This window comes from Manis javanica, chromosome 3 (genome assembly GCF_040802235.1).
Source record: "Manis javanica isolate MJ-LG chromosome 3, MJ_LKY, whole genome shotgun sequence".
Taxonomy (NCBI): Eukaryota; Metazoa; Chordata; class Mammalia; order Pholidota; family Manidae; genus Manis; species Manis javanica.
Genome location: NC_133158.1, coordinates 135350821 through 135371956, shown reverse-complemented (window position 1 = coordinate 135371956; position 21136 = coordinate 135350821). Strand labels below are relative to the sequence as shown.

Sequence of the window (21136 nt, the reverse complement as noted above, 5' to 3'; positions counted from 1 at the left end):
TCCCAGAATAAGACAGATTTTTCTACTGCTGGTGACTAATTTCCATGGCATTTCCCTAGGGTGACATGTGTGAGGAAGAGGGGTGGTCAGCATCAAGGCTGGCCTGGCTCTGGGGGATTCTGCGTCTTTCGCTTTCTTTGTTCTCCTTCCTCCTGTTTTGTCTCAGGCATCGCATAAAATCAATATGAACGCTCTGTTTGTCATTTCAAACATTCTATCTCATTCAAGGGTAAGTTCATGGGCAACTTCTGCCAGAGACAGTCAATTCATGACACAAATCGAAGTTCAGTAATGTATCCAAATGAAATACCAAGCTACGTGCCACATTGTTCCATTGTATAATAATGAGCCAGAGGGAAGAAAGTGTCCGTGCACCAGGTCTCATGGGGACGTCCTGAGATCTCAAGCCACAGGCAGTGTCCTCACCAGAACTGCAAGCCCTTGGCTGACGTATACCCAGCCTGCATTCTTTGTTGGCATTCTCCCCATGGCTGGAGACACCTGGAAGGTATTTTTATTCTAATCCTGATTGGTCACTAAACTCTCTAGGCCACTGTCAGAGAGGAAACTAAACTGGCCTCAGAAATACAGTGAAAATAAATCAACACAAATAATTTTATACGCACACACACACACACAAATGGCAAACAGCAAGGTTAGGTGACCACTGGTCTTGAACTTCTGGTTTGATTAGTAGGTTTAAATCTGAAAAAGAAGCTAAAGAAATGACTACTTACTTAAATGCCATTATAGTTTCAGTTGTTAAGTCATATGAATATATTAAGTCTTTAAAAATCAAATAAAATATACATACAAGAAAGAATGAAAAAAAGGAAAGAGAGAGGGAGGGAAGGAGGAAGGGTGGAAGAAAACAAAGATCACTACTTTGAAAAGCAGAGCATTTTCTTCCTAATTTCCTTTTTTTCCAAACAGGTGGAGGCATCTTGGATTTTTTTAAAGTGACAATTAAGGATGAATGAGAAGCTAAAATGACCTGTTTGACTAGTATTTGTTTAATATTTAAAATCATTGAAAGGGCATAATTAATAAGAAATAACTCAATAATTACTTAATAATGAAAAAGAAAATGTAAGGCAAAATATTATCCTCTTAACAATGGTCCCTTTTTCCTGATCACTAGGTTCTGAAGATAAAGTTATGAATCCTTGTGTTTATGTATGTTTGGATACAACTTGGCTACTTGTTCTAATTAAATACAGTCTCATGTAGTCAGCCTATATCTACTCTAATGAGATATATTTTTAGCTATTAGGAAGATTTTTCCTCTTTTTTCTGTTTTAGCCTTATCAACTAAAGAGGAATATTTTTCCAAGTATTGAGCATATGAAAGAATATATGCATTTGTACCTCTGCACATAAAAAAGTTAAAATAAGTTATGAGAAAGAGAGTTGGTATTTCTGGAATCTTGTAAGGCTTGTTTAATTTTATCATTGCTTATTAAGTGTGGTATGGTATTACCTCTGGACTGTACAACAGATTCCAAGGGCACATTGATAAAATGCTGTGTTCCACATTTGAATTCGGGTACTTACAAGGGAGGGGTTTTGTGTAACTGAATGTTTTGCTGTATCTGATCTCCCCAAGTGTTTGGAAAATACAAAAGGTGTGTGTTCAAGGGAAATTCTAATAGTTCAGAAAAAATAGAGTTATTTGTTAACATGTTTATCTGGTTCTTTTTAGAACTCCATCAGTGGCAAGAGATATTGATGATAAATCCAACAATGGCCATGAACCCTTTACTGACATCAGGGCAGCAAAGGATCCCACTGGTTCCCTCACCATTTGGAATTCCAACTGTGGATAGGTATTTCTCTCCCATGTAGTATTCTGGTCAAAGGAGAAAATGGATGCTCATTAAGTTTTCAAATGATGTTAACCCCAGCGTTGTTTTATTGACTAATGTTGTATCTGTGAATTGTGGTGCAATAATTCACGTGAAGACACCGTGCTGGCTGCACCTTCACCACAGTTCCTGTTACTTCCCCTTTGAGGTCTGCTTGATGTACTTGCTCAACAGCTAGCTAATGAGCACTTACTGTGTGGCAGGCATCAGGCTGGTGCAAACACTGGGGTAGTCTTTGAGGGCTGCCATAACGAAATACCATGGACTGGGAGGCTTAAACAACAGAAATTTATTTCTCACAGCTCTGGAGGCTGAAAAGTCCTATATCAAGGTGTCAGTAGGCTTGGTTTGCGGTGAGATCTCTCTCCTAGGCTTGCAGGGAGCCACCTTGCTAATATGTCCTCACCTGGCCTTTTTCTCTGCACATACACTCCTGGTACCTCTTCCCCTTCTTGGGAGGAACCAGTGCCTTTAGATTAGGTCTCCACCCTTCTCCTCCATCATCCTTTTAAAGGCTACAGTTACACTGGGGCTTAGGACTCCAACATGTGGCTTTGGAGGGGAACACAGTTCAGTCCATGACAATTGGGTGCCCTGGATTTCCTGTGGTAGAATAATTCTTTCTTTTCAATAAAAGTAACATTGTCAGTATTGAGGTTGCATACTGTGGTGGTTTCCTATCTTCCTTTCTTTAGAATATTTTGACATGACGAGGGGAAAGTAAAATCCATTATTTATTCTGGTTTGTGGAGTGTGAACAATTAATTTGGGCTTCTAGCAACTGCTGAGGTTTGGGAAAAAAAATTAATTGTCCACCCAGCAAGTCAAACATTGGTCCTAGACAGCAAAACCCAAGCCAAAGTATGTCCTTTAAATGAGAAAAAAATGGGTTGTGATCAGAACAGTATGTTGGTCATGGAAAACTAGAGAGCAGTGCTGATTTGATTAGATCTTTTTTCCCATCCATTCCTAAAATTTCCCTTTCCTGCTTTCTCTTCTGTGTTGTCAGCTGGGTCAAGCCTTTCTTAGTAGAGTCCTTCTTCCTCATCTTTCTTACCATACTTCTACTTAAACCAATAGAAACTGCAGGATTTTTGTACTTCATTTTGGGAAGAGATGTTAGGATCCCATGTGGCAGTAAAAAAAAAACAAGAAAACAACTCACTGCCTATGCAATGAAAATTTTGTAAATTCTATCCTCATTTTCTCTATTTTCTCTTTTTTTTTACCTCTAGAGGTTTACTGCCTTCCACTGTAGCTCCAAGCAACCCAACACAGTTCCATGTTCCTCCCCAGTTTGGATCCTCTGCTCTACCAAATGCAAATATGCCGAACATGTTGTCCAGTCACGTCCAGTCAGGTATGAACAATAGATGGCTGTCGCTGTGGAGCTACTGTGAACTCCATGGCTACATTAAGCTTGCCATCAAATTTGCTGCTAAACTGTGGAAGCAGAACTGTGTGCTGGTTATGCTTGCAGTTTTTGCAGTTGCCTAGGGTTAAACCTAGGTTTAGATCATGGTTCCACCACTACGTGACCAAGTGTAAGTTGCTTAACTCCTCCAAACATCAATTTACTGGTGAATCATGTGAAAAACTGCATTACTGTCTTATCTTAAATGTGAGGAACGAATGAAATCCTGAGGAAATAAGATCTCAGAGTTAAAGGGGCTTGGAGAAATTTCTTTATGGCCTGATAGGCCATGATGAGGACCTTTTATTCTGAGTAAAAGGGGATGCTTTTGAGGATTTTGAGCAAGGGCACAACATGGTCTGAGCAAAGGAGTTCCATTTTATGAGGATCACTCTGGCTGCTGTGTTAGGGACAACCTTGACAGGATCAAAGTTCTGAGGATAAATGATGGGAAGAAATGGGCTATTAGAATAGTCAGAAGATTATGATGAATTGCCCTGGGTGGTGAGAGGAGGAATATAGTAAGACATGACTGAATTCTATAATCATTCTGAAGGCATAAACAACAGGTTTTTCTCACAGTTTAGTTGTGAGTTGTGACAGAAGGAGAGGTGTTAGGGGCAACATCAAAAATTTTGATCTTAGTTATCAGAATGGTAGAGTCACTAATCACTTGCAGAAGGTTGTGAGAGGAACAGAGTTCTTGGGGTGAGAGAGATATCATAGGCTCAATGTTGCTCATATTACGTTTGACATGCCCAGCAGATCTTCACTGGAGATGTCAGGAAGGCAGCTGAAGTCCAGGGAGGCCTTCTGGTGACAGCCTGGAGATATGATTTTGGAGGTCATCAGCATATATGCAACTGGATGAGATTATCTGCACCTGAGTGTAGATAGAGGCTGAAAGTATTATCCCTGGCACATACCAACAGGATCCAGAAGATGAGGGGAAATAAGCAAGGGAGACACAGGAGGAGAGACCAGTGTGGTGGGCGGAAAGCAGGACAGTATGGTGGCCTGGAAGACAAGGGAAGAAAGTTGTTTTAGGAGAGTGAGCACCTGTGCTAAGTGTGCTGCTCAGAGATCGAGTAGATGAGGTCTAAGATTATATGATTAGATTTAGCTATGTGGAGGTCACTGATCATCTTGATAAGAACAATTTCACTCAGGTGGTAGCAGCGAAAACATGACTGGTGGGGCTTGAGAGAGAACCAGGAGGCAAGAATTTCCTCACAATATTGAAGATCATGCTGATGCATATTATCTTTCCAAAACCACTCAGGTGGTAGCAGCGAAAACATGACTGGTGGGGCTTGAGAGAGAACCAGGAGGCAAGAATTTCCTCACAATATTGAAGATCATGCTGATGCATATTATCTTTCCAAAACCACATACATGAGTTTCTGTTGGTCCCTGCTTCCCAATTCCAACAATTCATAATAGACAGGAATGATATGAGTAAAAAGCCTGACACCCAAAGAAATATGACTGGTGCAAGGACCAGTAAAGACAGCAGCCTGCCTGGATTTGTGCATGCCTACCACAGTGCAGGGTTCACTGCAATGAGATTGTGCATTCGAGCATGGACCAGATAGGAAACCAGATACACCCACTGGAATAGTCAAAGGACCAAGGAAGACAGCTCCGGCAGCTGATTCTGGATGGAAGCCCTTCTGGCAGCAGGAACCCAGTAAATTTATAGCCCCTAGTTACAAGCAACAGATACACAGACAGTGGAAGAGTTGCACTGCTGAATCAAAGAGTCCCTCTTACTGAGAAGGAGTCCAGAAACTGCCAGTGTGTCAAGCAGGCAGATTGACCATCTGTCTCAAGGACATAGGTCAAATCTCCTGCCTCGAGGCTAATGTGTAGGAGACAAGCAAGGGTAAGGTGGGACCTCAGTCCTATGGAAACTGATCCACCAAGTAAATTAGCAAAATAGAAACTAAGATAGGCATCTGTTTTCAAAAATTGGTGTTAGGTAGAGAGTGGATTATTACAGCTGGACTAACACCAAGTTTGATTTCACCTTTCTATTTCTATTTGGGAAAGAGAAAGATCTTGTAATAGATCTTGGTGACTCCCGATTTCAGAGGGTCCTTACATCCACATACTTAGAATTGTGCCCTCTCAGCTGGACCTCTCCTGTGAACCTCCTCCACATCCTTTGGCAGTGCTTTGTATGTAGATTGATAGTTTCATGCCTGCCAGCTGTCTAAAGAAGAATATCTTGAAGCCACCAAATTAATAAAAATGTAGAATTTCAGAGTTAAAAGAATTTTATAGGTCACTTCCTCTAACCTCTAAATTTTACAAGTGACAAAATCTCATTAAAAAAAAGAATATTATGGTTTATTTCAAGACAGTTTATTAATAGTTTAATGAGCTCTACGAACTTTGTACAAAGCAAGTGTAAGAAAGAGTTCTAGCTCTCATGATACCTTTTTGTTAGGAAGAACAGATTTACATATGTAAAACTATCACTGAACAAAACTACATAATACAATTTGTGTGTCTATTATTGTCAGAATGTAGCTTGTAAAACTATAAAGTGGTTGTACAAATAAAGGCGTAAATAGAGAAAACTTTGCAGCAATAGACAGGGCAATTTTATATCTGTTAATCTAATAATTTTAAAATTGTGTTTCTATTTGTCCTTGTTTTTATTTCAATTTTCTAAAAATTAATTTCATTGTATTTTTAAAAATATTGGTCCATGGTGTGTTGGAAATTAAAAGGAAAAATATGATCCTTTACCATAGATGGTCTGAGAAGCACAGTTCAGTGCATTAGGTGTAGAGAAAGAAAAAATTATCGATATAAAATGAAGTCCCCATGCAAGAATGGAGCCTTGAATTCTAGTGATGCTGCTATTTCAAAACATTTTGGAAGAGTGATACAAAGAATGTAATTGCTCCATTGAAATTGTTTCAGAAAAAATAACTTCCTTAGATAAGACCAAAAAGTCCACATAGAGACTTTATATTTTATTCACTTAAATCATTGCATTTATCTCCAAAAAGTTGGGTCCATAAAGAAGCACTAATTACTTTTTGTTTTTAAGGTCAAAGTATTCCTCTCAGCAGGGACCAGCAGAAACTCATGAATATGATTTTAGGGAGATAAGATGCATTAGTTTGATCTTCAGTATGCTGAGGAAACTCTTACCTCCCAGGCTCTCTCAAGCCCCACCAGTCACGTTTTCACTGATATCAGGAAATTGGTTGACCTTTCAGTTTCTACTTCAAAAGCAAGAGATCAAGAGATCCACAGTTCATTTTTTTTTCCTTTTGAAGTAGGGCAGGAAAATGTTGCCAATCATGAGACCCATACTTAAAGAAAAAAATTATCTAGTATTTATCATGCCACCACCAAAGTGATACTGAACAGCAGTGATCTGATACCACGTCCAACATTGTGCTCCACTGGTGGGTTTTTGCAGTTACTGCTGTAAATCATTATGTTTTCGAATGGATGCTGTTAATTTGTTTGTGGGGTGGGGTGGTGATTTTCCTTTTTAAGGTTTTGGCATTTTACCTGAGTCCATAAAGGCAACGGCCAAAAGGAATGAAATGATTCAAAGGCAGCATACTGCCAGGTACCATAACAATGTTGTTTTATTCATTTTTTATTTACTTGTTCATTTATTTTAGATAGATAGATTGATAGATATAGATATAGATACTTTAATATATACATTCATTTGTTGTATTTGTATACATTTATACACTAATTCATTCATTTGTTGTATTTGTATACGTATATATACTCTATATATATACTTATGTATATATATGTATATATACACATATATATTCTGATTACTTATAGAAAGCACTTCAAGAATTACAAAAAGAAACATAAATAAACATGTATTTAGGTTGGTTAAGGATAAAAGCAAGATTAGAAATTACATAGTGAAGCTAAGTTCAAGATCATAACAGTTTGTCAGTGTCTCAAAATTAAAATGCCTATCCCTGAAAGTCATATTGATAGTTTTGTCTTTGGGTCTGCCCAAATGTAGAAGCCAAGCTTGCCGGCCCCACTTCAGACTATGCCATCAGAGCCCAGACACCCCATGTCAGTGGCCCCAGTAGGGGCCTTCAACTATAGCAACCAGGAGAAAGAAAAGACAGCAGTAATGCCTAAGGCAGGGCCCTGGGGTGAGAGGAGCCATCAGAGTCAGTTTTCTCATCACTGAGCCCTACCTAATGGGTCCAAGTGATGATCAATAGGCAAAGTAAATTAAGCAAAAACACCAAGTCTTCCCCACACCCCCTGCCACTTGCACTGGTTTGTAAGAGTTGAGACTTGCATTGGCTTATTGCCTTTCCTGAGTCCCACTGAGACTGGGCTACAGATTTAAAAACCTCTTCCCAGAACTTTGGTTTCTTTGAAGATTAATCTCAGTCAAGACCTTGTACCACATCATCCCAATTCCTGCTAAATTTGCTGAATCTGTTAGAGGTAATGTTCTGAAGACTGGCCCTGGACCTCCACTGTTAGGTTTAGGCAAACCTTCAGGCTTTGTGGGGGATTTGTGTTTCCCCCTACAAATTTCCATAAGTAGTGCAAAGACTCAGGAGAAGCAAAAGTGCTATCCCCAGGGAGGCAAGGACAGTCAAGATGATATTTCTAATGCCTTTCTTGTATTGTGTAAAATATATTGTTTTATTTTTAGAGTGGGAATGGAAATGCATGCCATTTACCAGCAAAGGAGAATAGAAAAAGTGAATCCCAAGGGACCAGCAGGCCTAGGGGGACCATTCTTCTATGGCTCCAGTATCCCAACTGTCCCAGCCACCTACCGTGGCAGAAGCATGCTTCCTGCTAGTGATCTACATTGTTACAGAAGCACCCTGAGAAACCTTCAGGGAAACCCCAAGCTAGTGGCAACTGGTCCATGTTTTCTAGAGAGCTGGTGTCAGAAAGGTTGTCATCTCAGAAGAGGGGCAGGGAATCATAAAGTTCTAGACAGTGATACTGAGAGTTCCAAAAGTCAAGTAGAAGAAAAAATCTTAGTCCAGACTCTTGCAATTCCCTGTGAAAAGGATGAATATGCAAAAGGCCCAGAAACCGAAGCTCTCAACAATAAGAAGTCAAGAGAAGCCAATGAAAAGCCAACTACAGCCCTTGCCAATGCCTGTGGAGAGCTTGAGCCCACCCACACAAAACCCTGGGGAGCCCATGGTGCTTCCATAGAAGCAAAGGCCTGGGATGGTGTGAAAGAGAAAGCTTCAGAGCAGGTTTTTGCAGCCTGTGGTGAAAACAATGGAGTATGCCCTCCAATTTCTCAGCCATCTGTGCCAGGTGGGTGTCCAGGGGCCAATGGCAGATCCTCATGAACTACAGGTTATCAAGTCCCTAAGTTATTACATAGTGAACAGCCATTGAGTTTTTCATCCTTTTGCTTCCCTTAATGTTGTTTAGAATTACCTCTTCTTCAAGTCACTTTATCATGTTAGTTCCAATAAGCCATGTCCGTGAAACTTGTCTCTATGTATGTATTGCTATGTAGAGAATTTTCACCAAAGGCTTAGAATGCAAGAATGTACAATGACTGGGAAGCCTACCAGAATTTTTAATTAAAATTTTAACTCAATTTGCTGTTAATTTCTTCAACACAAGATAGAAAGGCTTCTTGCTCAAAAGTATGAATTATACCCCGCCTCCCACCCCCCGTATTTAAGTGTAGAAAAAATTAGACAAACAGAAGCATTAACTTTTCAGTGCCCATTACTATACCACCTTCTAACCTGGAAGTATTAATGCACTGCCCCCTAAAATGACACACTGAATAGTTTCCTAAAACTCCTTTAGATAAAAGTATTTTAAAAGAAAGGAATTGGGAGGATGATCTAGCCACCATACCAACTGCTTCCCTTACAAAGTGTACATCTGCCATTTCGATGAAGATGTAGCTAAATTCTTGCATCAACAAGAGAGCATAGTAAATCAGATAGCATCAGAGAACATGGCAGTGTCAATCTGGAGAGTGAAATCCACAGAGCATTTCTAATGGAATCTCAGATGAGCTAGAGCGGTTCTGGAACTCCTTTGTGATAATACTGTCACTAACAATCTTCAGAGAAAGAAAAGAAAGGAAGCAGATAAGGTTTTTTAAAAAACATTTCTCAGTAAATCTTAATATCCTTTAAGGAATTTATATATAGATTCTACATAAAAGAACCACTCTGTGGTGACAGAGTAGGAGGAAATTAATGTAACTATACATGAAACTGTGATCTTAGCTTGCCTCTTTTCCCTGGAAATTTTATACCACCAAAAAATTTCCTTTTCATTTAAAGGAACGTATACACTGGTTACAATTGGGGAAAATCTGTCTTTGGATGAAGATATTCAGAAATGGACCGTGAATGATGTGCACAACTTCATTAGTGGCCTTCCAGGTTGTTCAGACTATGCTCAGGTAACTTAATATTTAAGTATTTTCATAAAAGTAAGAGACCTGGAAATGTATTTCCTTCATAATGAGCTCTGTCAAGCTTGCATTTTGCCCTCAGAGAGGATTTCTAATAATGTCTCCTCATTCAATATCACTGGCTACCCAGGGATGGGAGCCTCTGATTGATGGAGCATGGCTCATGTGCCCACCCTCAGCTGCAGAAGCTGGGAAAGCCCAGGCATGGCTTTAGTTTTTATTGTATAAAGAATCTTGAGAGGTGGGAAGTCTGCCCATACTGGAAGATTCAGAGGCCAAACGTCCAAAAAGAATGAGAAATGTCTACTACATCCCTACTCACTCACATAACAAACATTTCTGAAGCACATATTTCTATACCAGAAGTTTTGGGCTACTCATAATAGGTAATGTAAATATAAACTTCATTCCAAAAAAGACAAGAAGGCAAGAAATCTGAAAAGTAGGCAATTAACTATTTGCTGGAGCCATGTACAAAAATGTATACACACACACACACACACACACACACACACACACACACACATATATATATATATAATTCAATCTGGTAGATAAATATTCTTTTTAAGTGAAAATGAGTTGTCAGGACAGTTTGGAAAGAAGATTGATTTACTTGTATGGGAAAATTGGTGACAAAAAACATGGGCTGGCAAGTTGTTGAATTTTATGTCAATGTTACATTTTCATGCATGTTGTTTACTTTTCCAAGTGATTTAATAATGCAATTCCAAGCAACAATGTGCCTACTAAATCTGTTATCATTGTCTTTGGTTTATATATTAAAGGAAAAGAAAGCAAAGAAAGGCCATTATCTAACAACACCATAATTAACTGATACCAGAGATAATTTTTTTCAGCCCTGAGTTTTGTGATATTTTCCTTCAGTGCAACGCTGTTAATTCTTTTCCTTTTTTTTCTTTTTCATTCTGTTTATGGGACTTATGGACAAGTTATTTAGAGTGGTAGTTAAAAGTATGGCTTATGAAACCAGAAAATACAAGTTCGAATCTTGGCTTTTTCACTTTGTGGATATGTGACATAGGATCATTTTCCTCTCCTCTGTGCCTCGGTTTTTTTATCTGCAAAATGGGAACAATAATACAATACATTCTTTAGGGATTGTTGTACACACTAAAGAGTGCCTGGCAGCTTGTAAGTCATCAAGAAATACTAACTTCATCATTAAATCAGAGGCTCCTAGGGAGAGCACAAGCTTAAGTTACTTATGAGGCAAGTTGTATTCTTCAAGTTGCCCACTGCCTTTATGCATACCTGATAAAAATGTTTGTCCTTTTCTCTCCTATTAAACAAGGATAACCTTAAAAATTTTTATTAGTCATTAATCATGGGTCAATCACTTTTTAAATTGATCTGTGCCACTTATCAAGTGCCACATCAACCTCTGGTACAGTGAGGTTATCAAATTCTGATAACACCCAGAAATAAGGGACCTCGTGTTTAGTGACCATGTGATGGCTAACTTCTGATAGAACTGAATCTGTTTGAAGTCTCACTATGAATCAGTCAGTGATCTGCAGTTATAAGGTACAGTTTATAATAACCACTGTTGTGATAAATAATGTTACAGGCATTTCAGGCTTTACCATCAGAATGTCCTCTTGTGGGCACATGAAGTCACACAGACACAAATACCCCAAACTTTGTTAACTCATTGTCTCGCCCCAGCAGGATATAAGCATTCCTTTTTGCACCCAAAGAAGTAGTGCAGTTACTTCGAGGTGTTTCTCAGTTGTGTTTAGGATCAAGTCCTGGTCTTGTTTCCTCACCAAAGTCCATTCCCTGCCAGCGACCACTGGAGAGATCAGCTGCCAGAACTCAGCTGCTTTGCTGGGCATGACACGCCGGGCTCAGGGACAGCGTCCCCACTGAAACGGCAGATTCCCTGGGTGTGCCTGTGTGCAGTCTGAGTGCACAAGCTCTGAAGCAGCTCTGCATGTGCACACCTGTTGCAAGGACCTTGTCTGAAATGTCCCCTCGGCTGGTCCTTACAGCTCCTGGGCCTGTCTCCCTGCATACTTCTTGCGTACCTCTGCCTCAGGTGCCTACTTAGCAACTCCTACCACCTGCCTCCTGTAACTAGAAAAAGAAATTCTGAAAAAAAATAATAACCACACCAAAAACCCAAACCCTGATGAGCAAATGAACTCTCAAAAAGATGTAGAGAGAGAGAGTTGGTGGCTCAACTGCTTAGGGATATCCAGGAGAGCCTGCAACACATTTGGTTTGTTCTAAGTAAATGCAGTTCAAAGAACTCAGCAGATAAATATTCTCTCACCAAGAGATAATTGAAATTACTAAAAATATGTGCACATTTCTATAGTGCTCTTGGCCTGAGCTTCTCTCCTGAGAATGAGGTGAGAGGGATGTCTGAGCGACAGGGGTGTGCTCTGTACCCTTGCCCCAGGCCCAAGGTTGACCCAGAGGCTGAGTTCAGGCCTTGGCTGCCACCTACCTCTGGAAATGAGTCCCTGTGGGCTCTCCTTTGGATGCTCACTCTGGGTCCTTTCACTGCTCACCGAAATCCCTGCAAAGGAAAGAGAAAGGAGGTAAAATTTCCACCATTAATAGGCTTAACTATTTCTGTCGCATTCCTCTTTCTGAATGGCCATGGGATTCAGCAGGAAAAATGCTGGACTAGAAGCATGAATTGTATGTCATTTGACAAGTTCTCTAACTGCCAGGCAGTGCTTCTTGACCACTTAACCTGTTCTCCATTAGTTCTCTCATTTGTGAAAGATCCTAACAATGATGCCCACTCTTTGTCGGACACATTTTGCTGCATAGTAAAATTGAGCATCAAGGTGGATAAAAGAGTGAGTATTTGAAAACTGTGTATAATTTCAAATCCAGCTCTTTCCATGATAATTGCCCTATACTGAGTCTATAGGACCACATGGTCCCATAAGGTACCCACGAGCACATGGGCCCCTAGGGTTTCTCAAAGGTGGTAGAAAGGATCCTTAGGTTATTCTTGGTATTTCAAAAAGCCTAAGAGAGGTTTGACATTTCCCCAAGATGAGGTGACAAGACTAGCCCAAACTGTCAAGTTTTTGCTTTGGCCCAAATTAATTCCTATTAGTCGTTCTATGATTTGCTAAATTAAAATAGGAAAAGAAATAATTAATAATATAGCTTGTGAATCACCAAAATCTGTTAGGATGCAAAGTTCCTGGTACAGAAGCTTCCCATGAAGATTTTATTTTTCAGCCAGTCCTGGGCATTTCCCCTTAGGCATGGACCACGTGGTCCCTGAACAAGACAAATAGGGTCCCTCTTCTCACGGAGCTTATAGTCCAGAAGAGGGACATAGTAATGGATTCCACATCCATGTGAATGTGCTCTGAGGGGCAGGTACAGCGCATGGTAGGAACCCACAGGAGGGCCTCATGGCTTCCTAAAGAGGCATTAAAAGTGAGACTGATGGTGAGTTTACCAGCTGATGGGAAGATGAGGTGGGAGAGGGCAAAGGAGGGATTTCCAGGTGAGGACCAGAGAGAATTGCTCATGGTTGGGGTTTTGGGAGTAGTTACCAGTGGGACAGAAAAGGCCAGGGCCCAGGAGGGAGGGTGAGAATGGCAAGACAGGAGACAGGAGTGGGAAAAGGGCCAGGCCACAAAGAACCCTGATGCCCAGTGAAGGATTGTAAATTTATCCTGGAGGCAGTCGAGATTTTAATCGGGAGTGGCATAATTAGCCTTGTATTTCAGAAAGGTCACTCATGCTGCTTTTATGAAAATAGGTGGAAGGTAGCAAAACTAGTGGGGAAGCATTCTCAGATGAGCAGTAATGAAGTTTGATCCAGGTAGGAAGAGATAAGAACACTAAGAGGCAGAATTAGCATGATTCAACCTGCCATTAAAGATAGACATTAGGAAGCCTGCTGTGCAGAGAGACACTCACTGAAGCCAAGAGAGAGATTGAGGTGAACCAGGAATGCCATAGAGGACTGGGTCAGAAGCCTAAGAGACCCTAACACACAAGGGTGGACAAAGAGACAGTAGCCACAAAGTGACCACGCAGGAAAAGGCCGAGGGTACCTGGGACAGGGAAGCTCCCCAAAGGCAAGGGAAGAGCATGTTTCATGAAGGAGCAGTCAAGGTCAAATGCAGCCAGGAACATGAGAAATACGAAGACTGAGAAATACCTGTGTGCTTGGTAACAGTCACCAGGAACCCAGAGGAGAGCAGGTTTAATGGACCAGTGAGGATGAAAGTCAGACTCCTTGAGACTGAGAAAGGACTGGGGAGTAGGCGCACGGAAACAGCATCAAGACTCTTGAGAAGCTGTGCTGAGAGGAGGATGGGAGGCATGGAGCAGTATCTAGAGACAGAGTGAGGAAGCATTTGTGTATTTTCATTATTTGCACTTGTTTAATGATGGTGGAATTTGCTTAAATGCCAACAGGGAAGAGCCAGCCAAAGAGGAGGAGAGACTGAAGCCAGGAAAAGGGATTATCTTTGAGTGAAGCCCAAGGTGGGAGGGGTGGGGACCCTCAGTGTACATGGACAGCCTGTCTTTAAACAGCGAGGGACCTCTCTTACACTGTGTCAGGACAGAGGAAGAAAATGGAAGTTTTTAGGTTTGATGGGCTGATTTAGAGGAAGTTTGTATGTACTGGTTTCTTCCATTTTTTTTTTAAATTAGGAAGTTATATGGTCTGCTGAAAATTAGGAATGGTTCTATGTGGCTAAAAGTTTGAGGAGCATAAAGAAAGCTTGAAACAAAGAGAAAGCTTGTCAGAAAAAACAGGCTTGTCAGGCAGGTTGAAGTTGGAAATCATGAAATTATGGTACTACCAACCCACCCAGTTTTTTTCTATCTTCTGGAAACTTTGTCCACTAGCAGTCTTCCTACATTCTGGAAGCAAGGAAGGCATGCTCACATCCACTACACAGTCAGCACAGGTAGTCGCTGTGGGGAAGGGATAGTAGACCGCCCACCTGCACCTTTCTCTCCTCCTTTTACCATCCATCTCAGGCCGTGGACCAAAGGCCCTGTACCTGTCAATATGAGAGAGGAAATCTGTCTGCAATGGCTTTTACCCACATCCTTTTACACAGACTGTCTGTCCTTTCATTGATCTATCTAGCAACAGTTGTTACACAACTTCTATTACATGCCATCCCTTGCATTACAGGGACATTGGTAAATAAGACATGGGCCTGCCCTCGAATAATAATAACTCAAGTTGCAGCTGAGTTCTATAAGCAGAGAATTACAATGTATTCCAAAAGATATTAAAGAGCACAAAATGCTTCTGGAGCACAGAAGAGACAGTAACTGAAAATAAGAAATTTTATAAAATGTTATATCACCTTCAAGCAGTCTTAATGTTTCCTCCAATACTCAAGTATTTATATATAAAACAAGAATTTTTTCTAAAAGACACTTAGACAAAGTTAACCCCTTTTGTGTTTAATAAGGTGTTTAAAGATCATGCAATTGATGGAGAAACTTTGCCATTACTCACAGAGGAGCATCTTCGAAGCACCATGGGGTTAAAGCTAGGGCCAGCACTAAAGATCCGATCCCAGGTATGGTGATTTTTCATTACTAACTATGTGTTAATGATGTGAAGATTAAGAGAATTATGTTATTTTTAAACTGTCATAATATTCATAATACCTATTAACCTCCTTACTGAGCTTTCCCTCTCTGTGGCTGGGGACCTGCTAGAAGTAAGGGAGCCTGATAACATCATTTTGGGGAGTGGTATGCAATCCTATGTACAGGGGGGAAGGTTGAGAGAAGTGGTGTGCTGGTAAATGCTTAACAAGCAGCTCTCTTTAAAAATGAGATGAACCCTGATTTGCAGCATTTGCCAATTCATATAGTGTAAATATTCCCACCATGGCTGACAAACTCTAAGGTAATGCACTAAATACCGAATTGGGAAGACATGCACAGTAGCACCCGTTTTAGAGTATTTTCACTATATGGATAAAATAGAAATAACCTCAGAGGCAGAGATAATAATAAGTAATAGTAAAATAATTAGTTAAAAACACGAAGTGATGAGTTTTGAGTATTTGCTACTTTAGTTTTCAATATAATGTACTTAATTGTAGTAATGGCATATTTAACGTGTGGATTTCAAACTTTCTAAGAATTTAACAAATGGCTCTCGGCACTGGAACAAGCCAGCTCCAGCTTACCACTTCTCACCACCTGTTCCGCTTCACTCTCCACTAAGGCACCATTGTCCACCTCTCGCTGGATTGCTGCATTGCTCTTTTAACTGTTCTTCCTGCTCTGCCCTTGCCCACCCAGAGACTATTCATTAAATGGTAAAGAATTGTGCATAAGACAGAGCATGTCAGTCTTCCGATCTGAAGTCTGCAATTGTTCCCCATTTCCCTCAGAATAAAAGCCAAGTCCTATATTATTTGCGCTCCCCCACCCCACCCCCACCCATCATCCTTACCTTCCTGACCTTGTCTCTGCTTGTCTTTTCCTCAGTTACTGCTTTTGCCCACTTGCTCCTGGACGCTCTGTAGGCTGCTCCACCTTCGGGCCATTTCCTCTGCCTGAATGCTCCTTCCTGATATCCTCATGCTTTGCTCCTTCATCTCCTTCATCTTTGCTCCACGATATTTTCTCACTGAGGCTTTCTCTGACGATCCTTTTTAAAATTGCACACAGCCCAGCCCCATGCATGCTACTGCTGTCCCTTTTCCCACTCTTCTTTTTTTCTCCCATAGCATCTATCACCTTCAGTCATACAATATAGCTTACTTATTTGTTAAAGCCATGTTTATTGTTGATTTCCTGCTGCCCCCACTTGAAGGTAAGCTCCATGAAAGCACAGATCTTTATGTTTTGTTGACTGGTGTATCCTTAGACTATGCAGGACCCCAAATAATAGGTCAAAAATTATTTGTTGAAAGAATGGGTTCCTAAAAGTGAAACCAAAACACATCAACTAATTCTTCCCAGAATATATACAGGACTGTCCCTTTCTACAATATGTATATATTTATACCAGGAGTTGAGATTTCAAAATGTCCTTCAGAAACCATTTTTATTTGCCTAAAATTGTTAGGGTAAGAAGTTATTTCTAATGCAAATACTTTAATGTTTCCATTGATACTCTTTTTTCCAACTTCTTATTTTGGAATAATTTTAGACATGGAAAAGTTGCAGAGAGTACAGAGCTTTCACCCAGGTTTTCCTAATGTTAATGCTGACATAATGTGGCCCATTTGCCACAACTAAGAAATTAATATTGGTACAATATAGTCTCTACTTGTAAATGATTTGTTTCCCTTCAGTGAGGATACTATACCTCTTGGTATACTTAAAATGACATCACACAGTTTCTTCTCAAGGCAGAGTTTCTTTGGCTTTGGTTTATCACTTTGGCTTTTTTTTTGTGGGAGGTGGGAGGTGGCCAACTCCAAGTCATTCTGAATCTTCTCCTCGCTTGCAGTTAGTATTACTTCCCTAATCATTTTCACAAGGCTGTGGTTATTTCTTGTGCTCCCAAATGATGTATGTAAGGGCCTCCATGAAGCCCAGCTGAGCTCTTCCATCCAGGCTCCACCTGTCTGCATAACAGGACAGAGCAGCCACAGAAACTGGCAAGAGAAGGTCTGGCTGATGCCAGATGTTCAAGAACAGTTGTAGAGTCCTTGGGATTGAGGTGAGCAGACAGGAGCTCATCAGAGGACAAGATAACGAGGCCTCAGTCTCCAAAATAGGAAACAACCAAGGGCAAAATTCCATGACAGCAAGCCCTGCTAAGAAGGAAAGCCACCCTCTAGAACAGAAACTGAGGAGGTAGACCCGAACTGGGTGTGCAAGGAAAGGGGTAGGAGAAGAAAAAGTTACTGGAATGCGAGAACTCAGATATGATTAGAATGGAAGAAGCTGGATTTGCGCTGTGACAACGTGAGTAGCACAGAAGTCTCATGGGTCCCATGCAGGGTCAGGTTTGTGTAGGAGCCCAATAGTTAGTCCCAGGCACCAAGACCCAGGGCAGCCTCATTTACGTTGCAACACTTAACTGTGTGCTAAGGTGGTTCAAATAATCCCAGCCTCAGCCTGGAGAAGGGCCAGCTGGGTATTGGTGAAGGTGGAGTGGGTATCTATGGGTTTGTGGGACCTGTTGCAGGAACACTGGGAAAGGAGAGGTGGCATGAACTCAGAGCAAAATAATTGTGTGCACAGGGGAACTGCAGCAGAACTAGGAATCCTAAATTACTACTTCCTTGATATCCAGCTTTACAGCAATAAACACTGTATGGTTCTAGGAGAAAGAAAAAGCCTACCAAATCCTAGAACCATGTCCCCCATGACTCTATAGATGCCTGAAATTACTCAGCCTCCCTGCCATGTGTGACTAAGCAGAGTACACTGAGTTACTGAAAGAATTCATAGTTTTAATTGCCATAATCATTTTATCTTCAAAGGTATCTCAACATGTGGAAAATATGCTCTCCAAGAAAAATCCTTCACTTCATACCCATACAAAACAAGCATTTGATCAGGCCGCAGGTGCATCCCCTCTTTCAGGTTTTAATTCCTGGAGCCATACATTGGACGTTCCTTGTTCTCAGGATATAATACTTGAGAAAGGAATCAAACAAGACAGCGTGAGCAACTAAAACCAAGGAGCAGGGACAGTCTTATTCCATTTTCCAAAGAGTCTAGAATATTCTAGATGGTATGTGAAGGTTCCCAGGACCAAATGAAACTGAGAGGGAAGAAAAGCCAGCCTTCCTGGAGCTGTCTTGGAGGAGGCCTTGCCCAAGAGGCTCCCTAAAGTGACTCCAGCACAAAGTGGCTGGAGGCGTGTGATTGGGAGCACGTGTGAGAGCATTTGCAAACATCGAAAAAGCTTCAGTTGGATGTTTCCATGAGGAAATCCCTGAAAAGGCCAGAAGAGCCTATACCGAGAAAAAGGGCGCCTCTCCTCTCATCACTCACTTCCTCCCAGCCAGAAAAAGACAAAGGCAACCCAGTGGAGCAGGAGGAAGACAGAAGAGAAAGTGCAGTACAAAAGTGGGAAATAGAGAAGCTGACCGCAAGGGCCCCACCTTTTCTCACAGCAGGCGTCCAGGAGGAGGGAGACCCCAGCCAGGGAAGGGCCGTAGCTTCAACCTCAAATTTCAGAGTCTGACTATCACTCAGCATTTCCCTCTGACATGAAACTGTATTATGACCAGAAATACCTGGAGGCCTCCTTATTATCTGAGGGGGAGATGAAGTCATAGTACCCACCTCAGGTTTCCCCCAAGAGGTGGGGCAGTTATGTTCTGCAAAGCAGTTTGAACTGGCAAGGTGGGGGGGGACAAGGTGAAAGGGCCTTTCTGACGGTCCCTATGGGGCCTTGCTGTCAACTTCACATGGAACAGAAAGCTTCTCATGGGATATGCCCAAGGTATCTTCAAAGTCACCTTGAACAGAAAGCTTCTGAAAGTCAGCTCACAGAGGGACCAGGGGCACAGAGGTGTAAAGGAGACTTAGTACATATCCTGGTACCGTTTGAGTTTCTAGCTATAATAATATATTTTCTATTTTGAAATTTTACATTGAAATTAAACTGTAGCAAGCAACCTCCAAGATGGCCCCCAATGATCCCTGCTTCCTGGTATTCATGCCCTGGGTAAACCCCCCATTTTAGGTGGGCTGGACTTGTGGGCTCTTTTCTAATGAATGGAATATGAAAGACATGATGGGGTGTCCCTTCAGTGGTTTCTGTCTGGGGCGCTCTCTCCCACTGTCTTTGGAATGCCCACTCTTGAAGAAGCCAACTTCTACATCTCCAGGCATCCCTGCAGGGAGGCTGCAAGACTGAACTTGAACTCGGATCTTCTGAGGCCTGCCAGCAGCCGCAGGAGGGAGTCTGAAGGTGGCTCCTCCGCGAGTCAGGCCTTGAAATGACTGTACAGCTCCTGCCTGGAGATTGATGGCAGCCCTGAGCCAGATGCCCCTGGATTCCTGACTCAAATACTCTGAGATAATAAATATGTGTTATTTTCAGCCACTGTGTTTTGGAGTAATTTGTTTCACAGCCAAAGATAATTAAAACAAACAAATAAATTGCACTGATAAACATGCATAGCAGATTACCCACACTAGCTTTTTGATTCACCTTTTAGCAGTTTGGAAGGTGGGCTTCTGAAGTCATTGTCCCCAAGCCATGCTATTTTAGTTGAGTTTTGATTTCTTTCATTTTTTTTTTTTTTTGTTTTTTTTTTTTGTTTTTTTTTTTGTTTTTTTTTTTTTTGAGAGGGCATCTCTCATATTTATTGATCAAATGGTTGTTAACAACAATAAAATTCAGTATAGGGGGGTCAATGCTCAATGTCCAATCATTAATCCATCTCAAGCCTAATTCTCGTCAGTCTCCAATCTTCTGAAGCATAACGAACAAGTTCTTACATGGTGAACGAATTCTTACAGAGTGAATAAATTCTTACATGGTGAACAGTACAAGGGCAGTCATCACAGAAACTTTCGGTTTTGATCATGCAATATGACCTATAAACCATCAGGTCAAATATGAATATTCATTTGATTTTTGTACTTGATTTATATGTTGATCCCACATTTCTCCTATTATTATTATTATTTTTATTTTTAATAAAATGCTGAAGTGGTAGGTAGATGCAAGATAAAGGTAGAAAACATAGTTTAGTGCTGTAAGAAGGCAAATGTAGATGATCAGATGATCAGGTGTGTGCCTATGGACTAAGTATTAATCCAGGCTAGACAAGGGCAGCAAAACATCCACGGATGCAGAAGATTTCTCTCAAAGCAGGGGGGGTGAGGTTCTGAGCCTCACCTCTGTTGATCCCCAAATTCTCACCTGATGGCCCCCCTGCGACTGTGCCTGTCTTAGGTTGTTCCTCCCTTGAGGAATCTTACCCGTCTCTGGCTAACCAGTCATCTTCCGGGGCCATACAGGGAAATGTAAAGTTGGTAAGTGAGAGAGAAGCCATATTGTTTGCAAAGGTTAGCTTTTTACTTCTTTGCAGATTTATGCCCTGTGGCTTCTATGCCCAGCACTTGTCTCGAGGTATCTTTACCACCTGGAGGAATTATGATACTCGGTAAATTCGATATGAGGCACGAATTCTATTTAAAGTTTGTAATTAGGAAGGAAGAAGAAAAGCTATAGATGTAGCATATGAAGGAAACTTGGGAGGATTGATTATTTCTTTGACATATCTTCTTGTATAGTACCTTAAGTATGTATAGGTTTTAAACTACTAACTAATTTGCACACACATATTGACATAATAGGAATACGGTGACATAAACAAAGCAAATCTATAATTACCAGCCATCTCCAGTGAAGCCAAGAAAACCATTTAGGCACCCTAGGCATTTGTGAAAATTTATCTATGATATGATGGATATTTTCCAACTGTACTTGAACCATCA

At 41.0% G+C, this 21136-nt stretch overlaps 1 protein-coding gene and 1 long non-coding RNA gene across 2 annotated transcripts in view; one reads left to right on the top strand and one right to left on the bottom strand.

Annotated features, from left to right (window-relative positions):
* LOC140848462 (uncharacterized) overlaps window positions 1-21136 on the bottom strand; it is a 60627-nt gene that overhangs the window by 5437 nt on the left and 34054 nt on the right. Inside the window, exon 2 of the long non-coding RNA XR_012129387.1 lies at window positions 12198-12269. This is a non-coding gene — a long non-coding RNA (uncharacterized lncRNA). The remainder of the gene's footprint in view (window positions 1-12197; window positions 12270-21136) is intronic.
* On the top strand, window positions 1729-19700 carry SAMD7 (sterile alpha motif domain containing 7). The gene is made up of 7 exons (XM_017677604.3): window positions 1729-1826; window positions 3101-3225; window positions 6802-6877; window positions 7961-8589; window positions 9588-9709; window positions 15169-15279; window positions 18157-19700. The coding sequence occupies exons 1-7, from the start codon at window positions 1729-1731 to the stop codon at window positions 18349-18351; spliced, it is 1356 nt and encodes a 451-aa protein (XP_017533093.3). The 3' UTR covers window positions 18352-19700.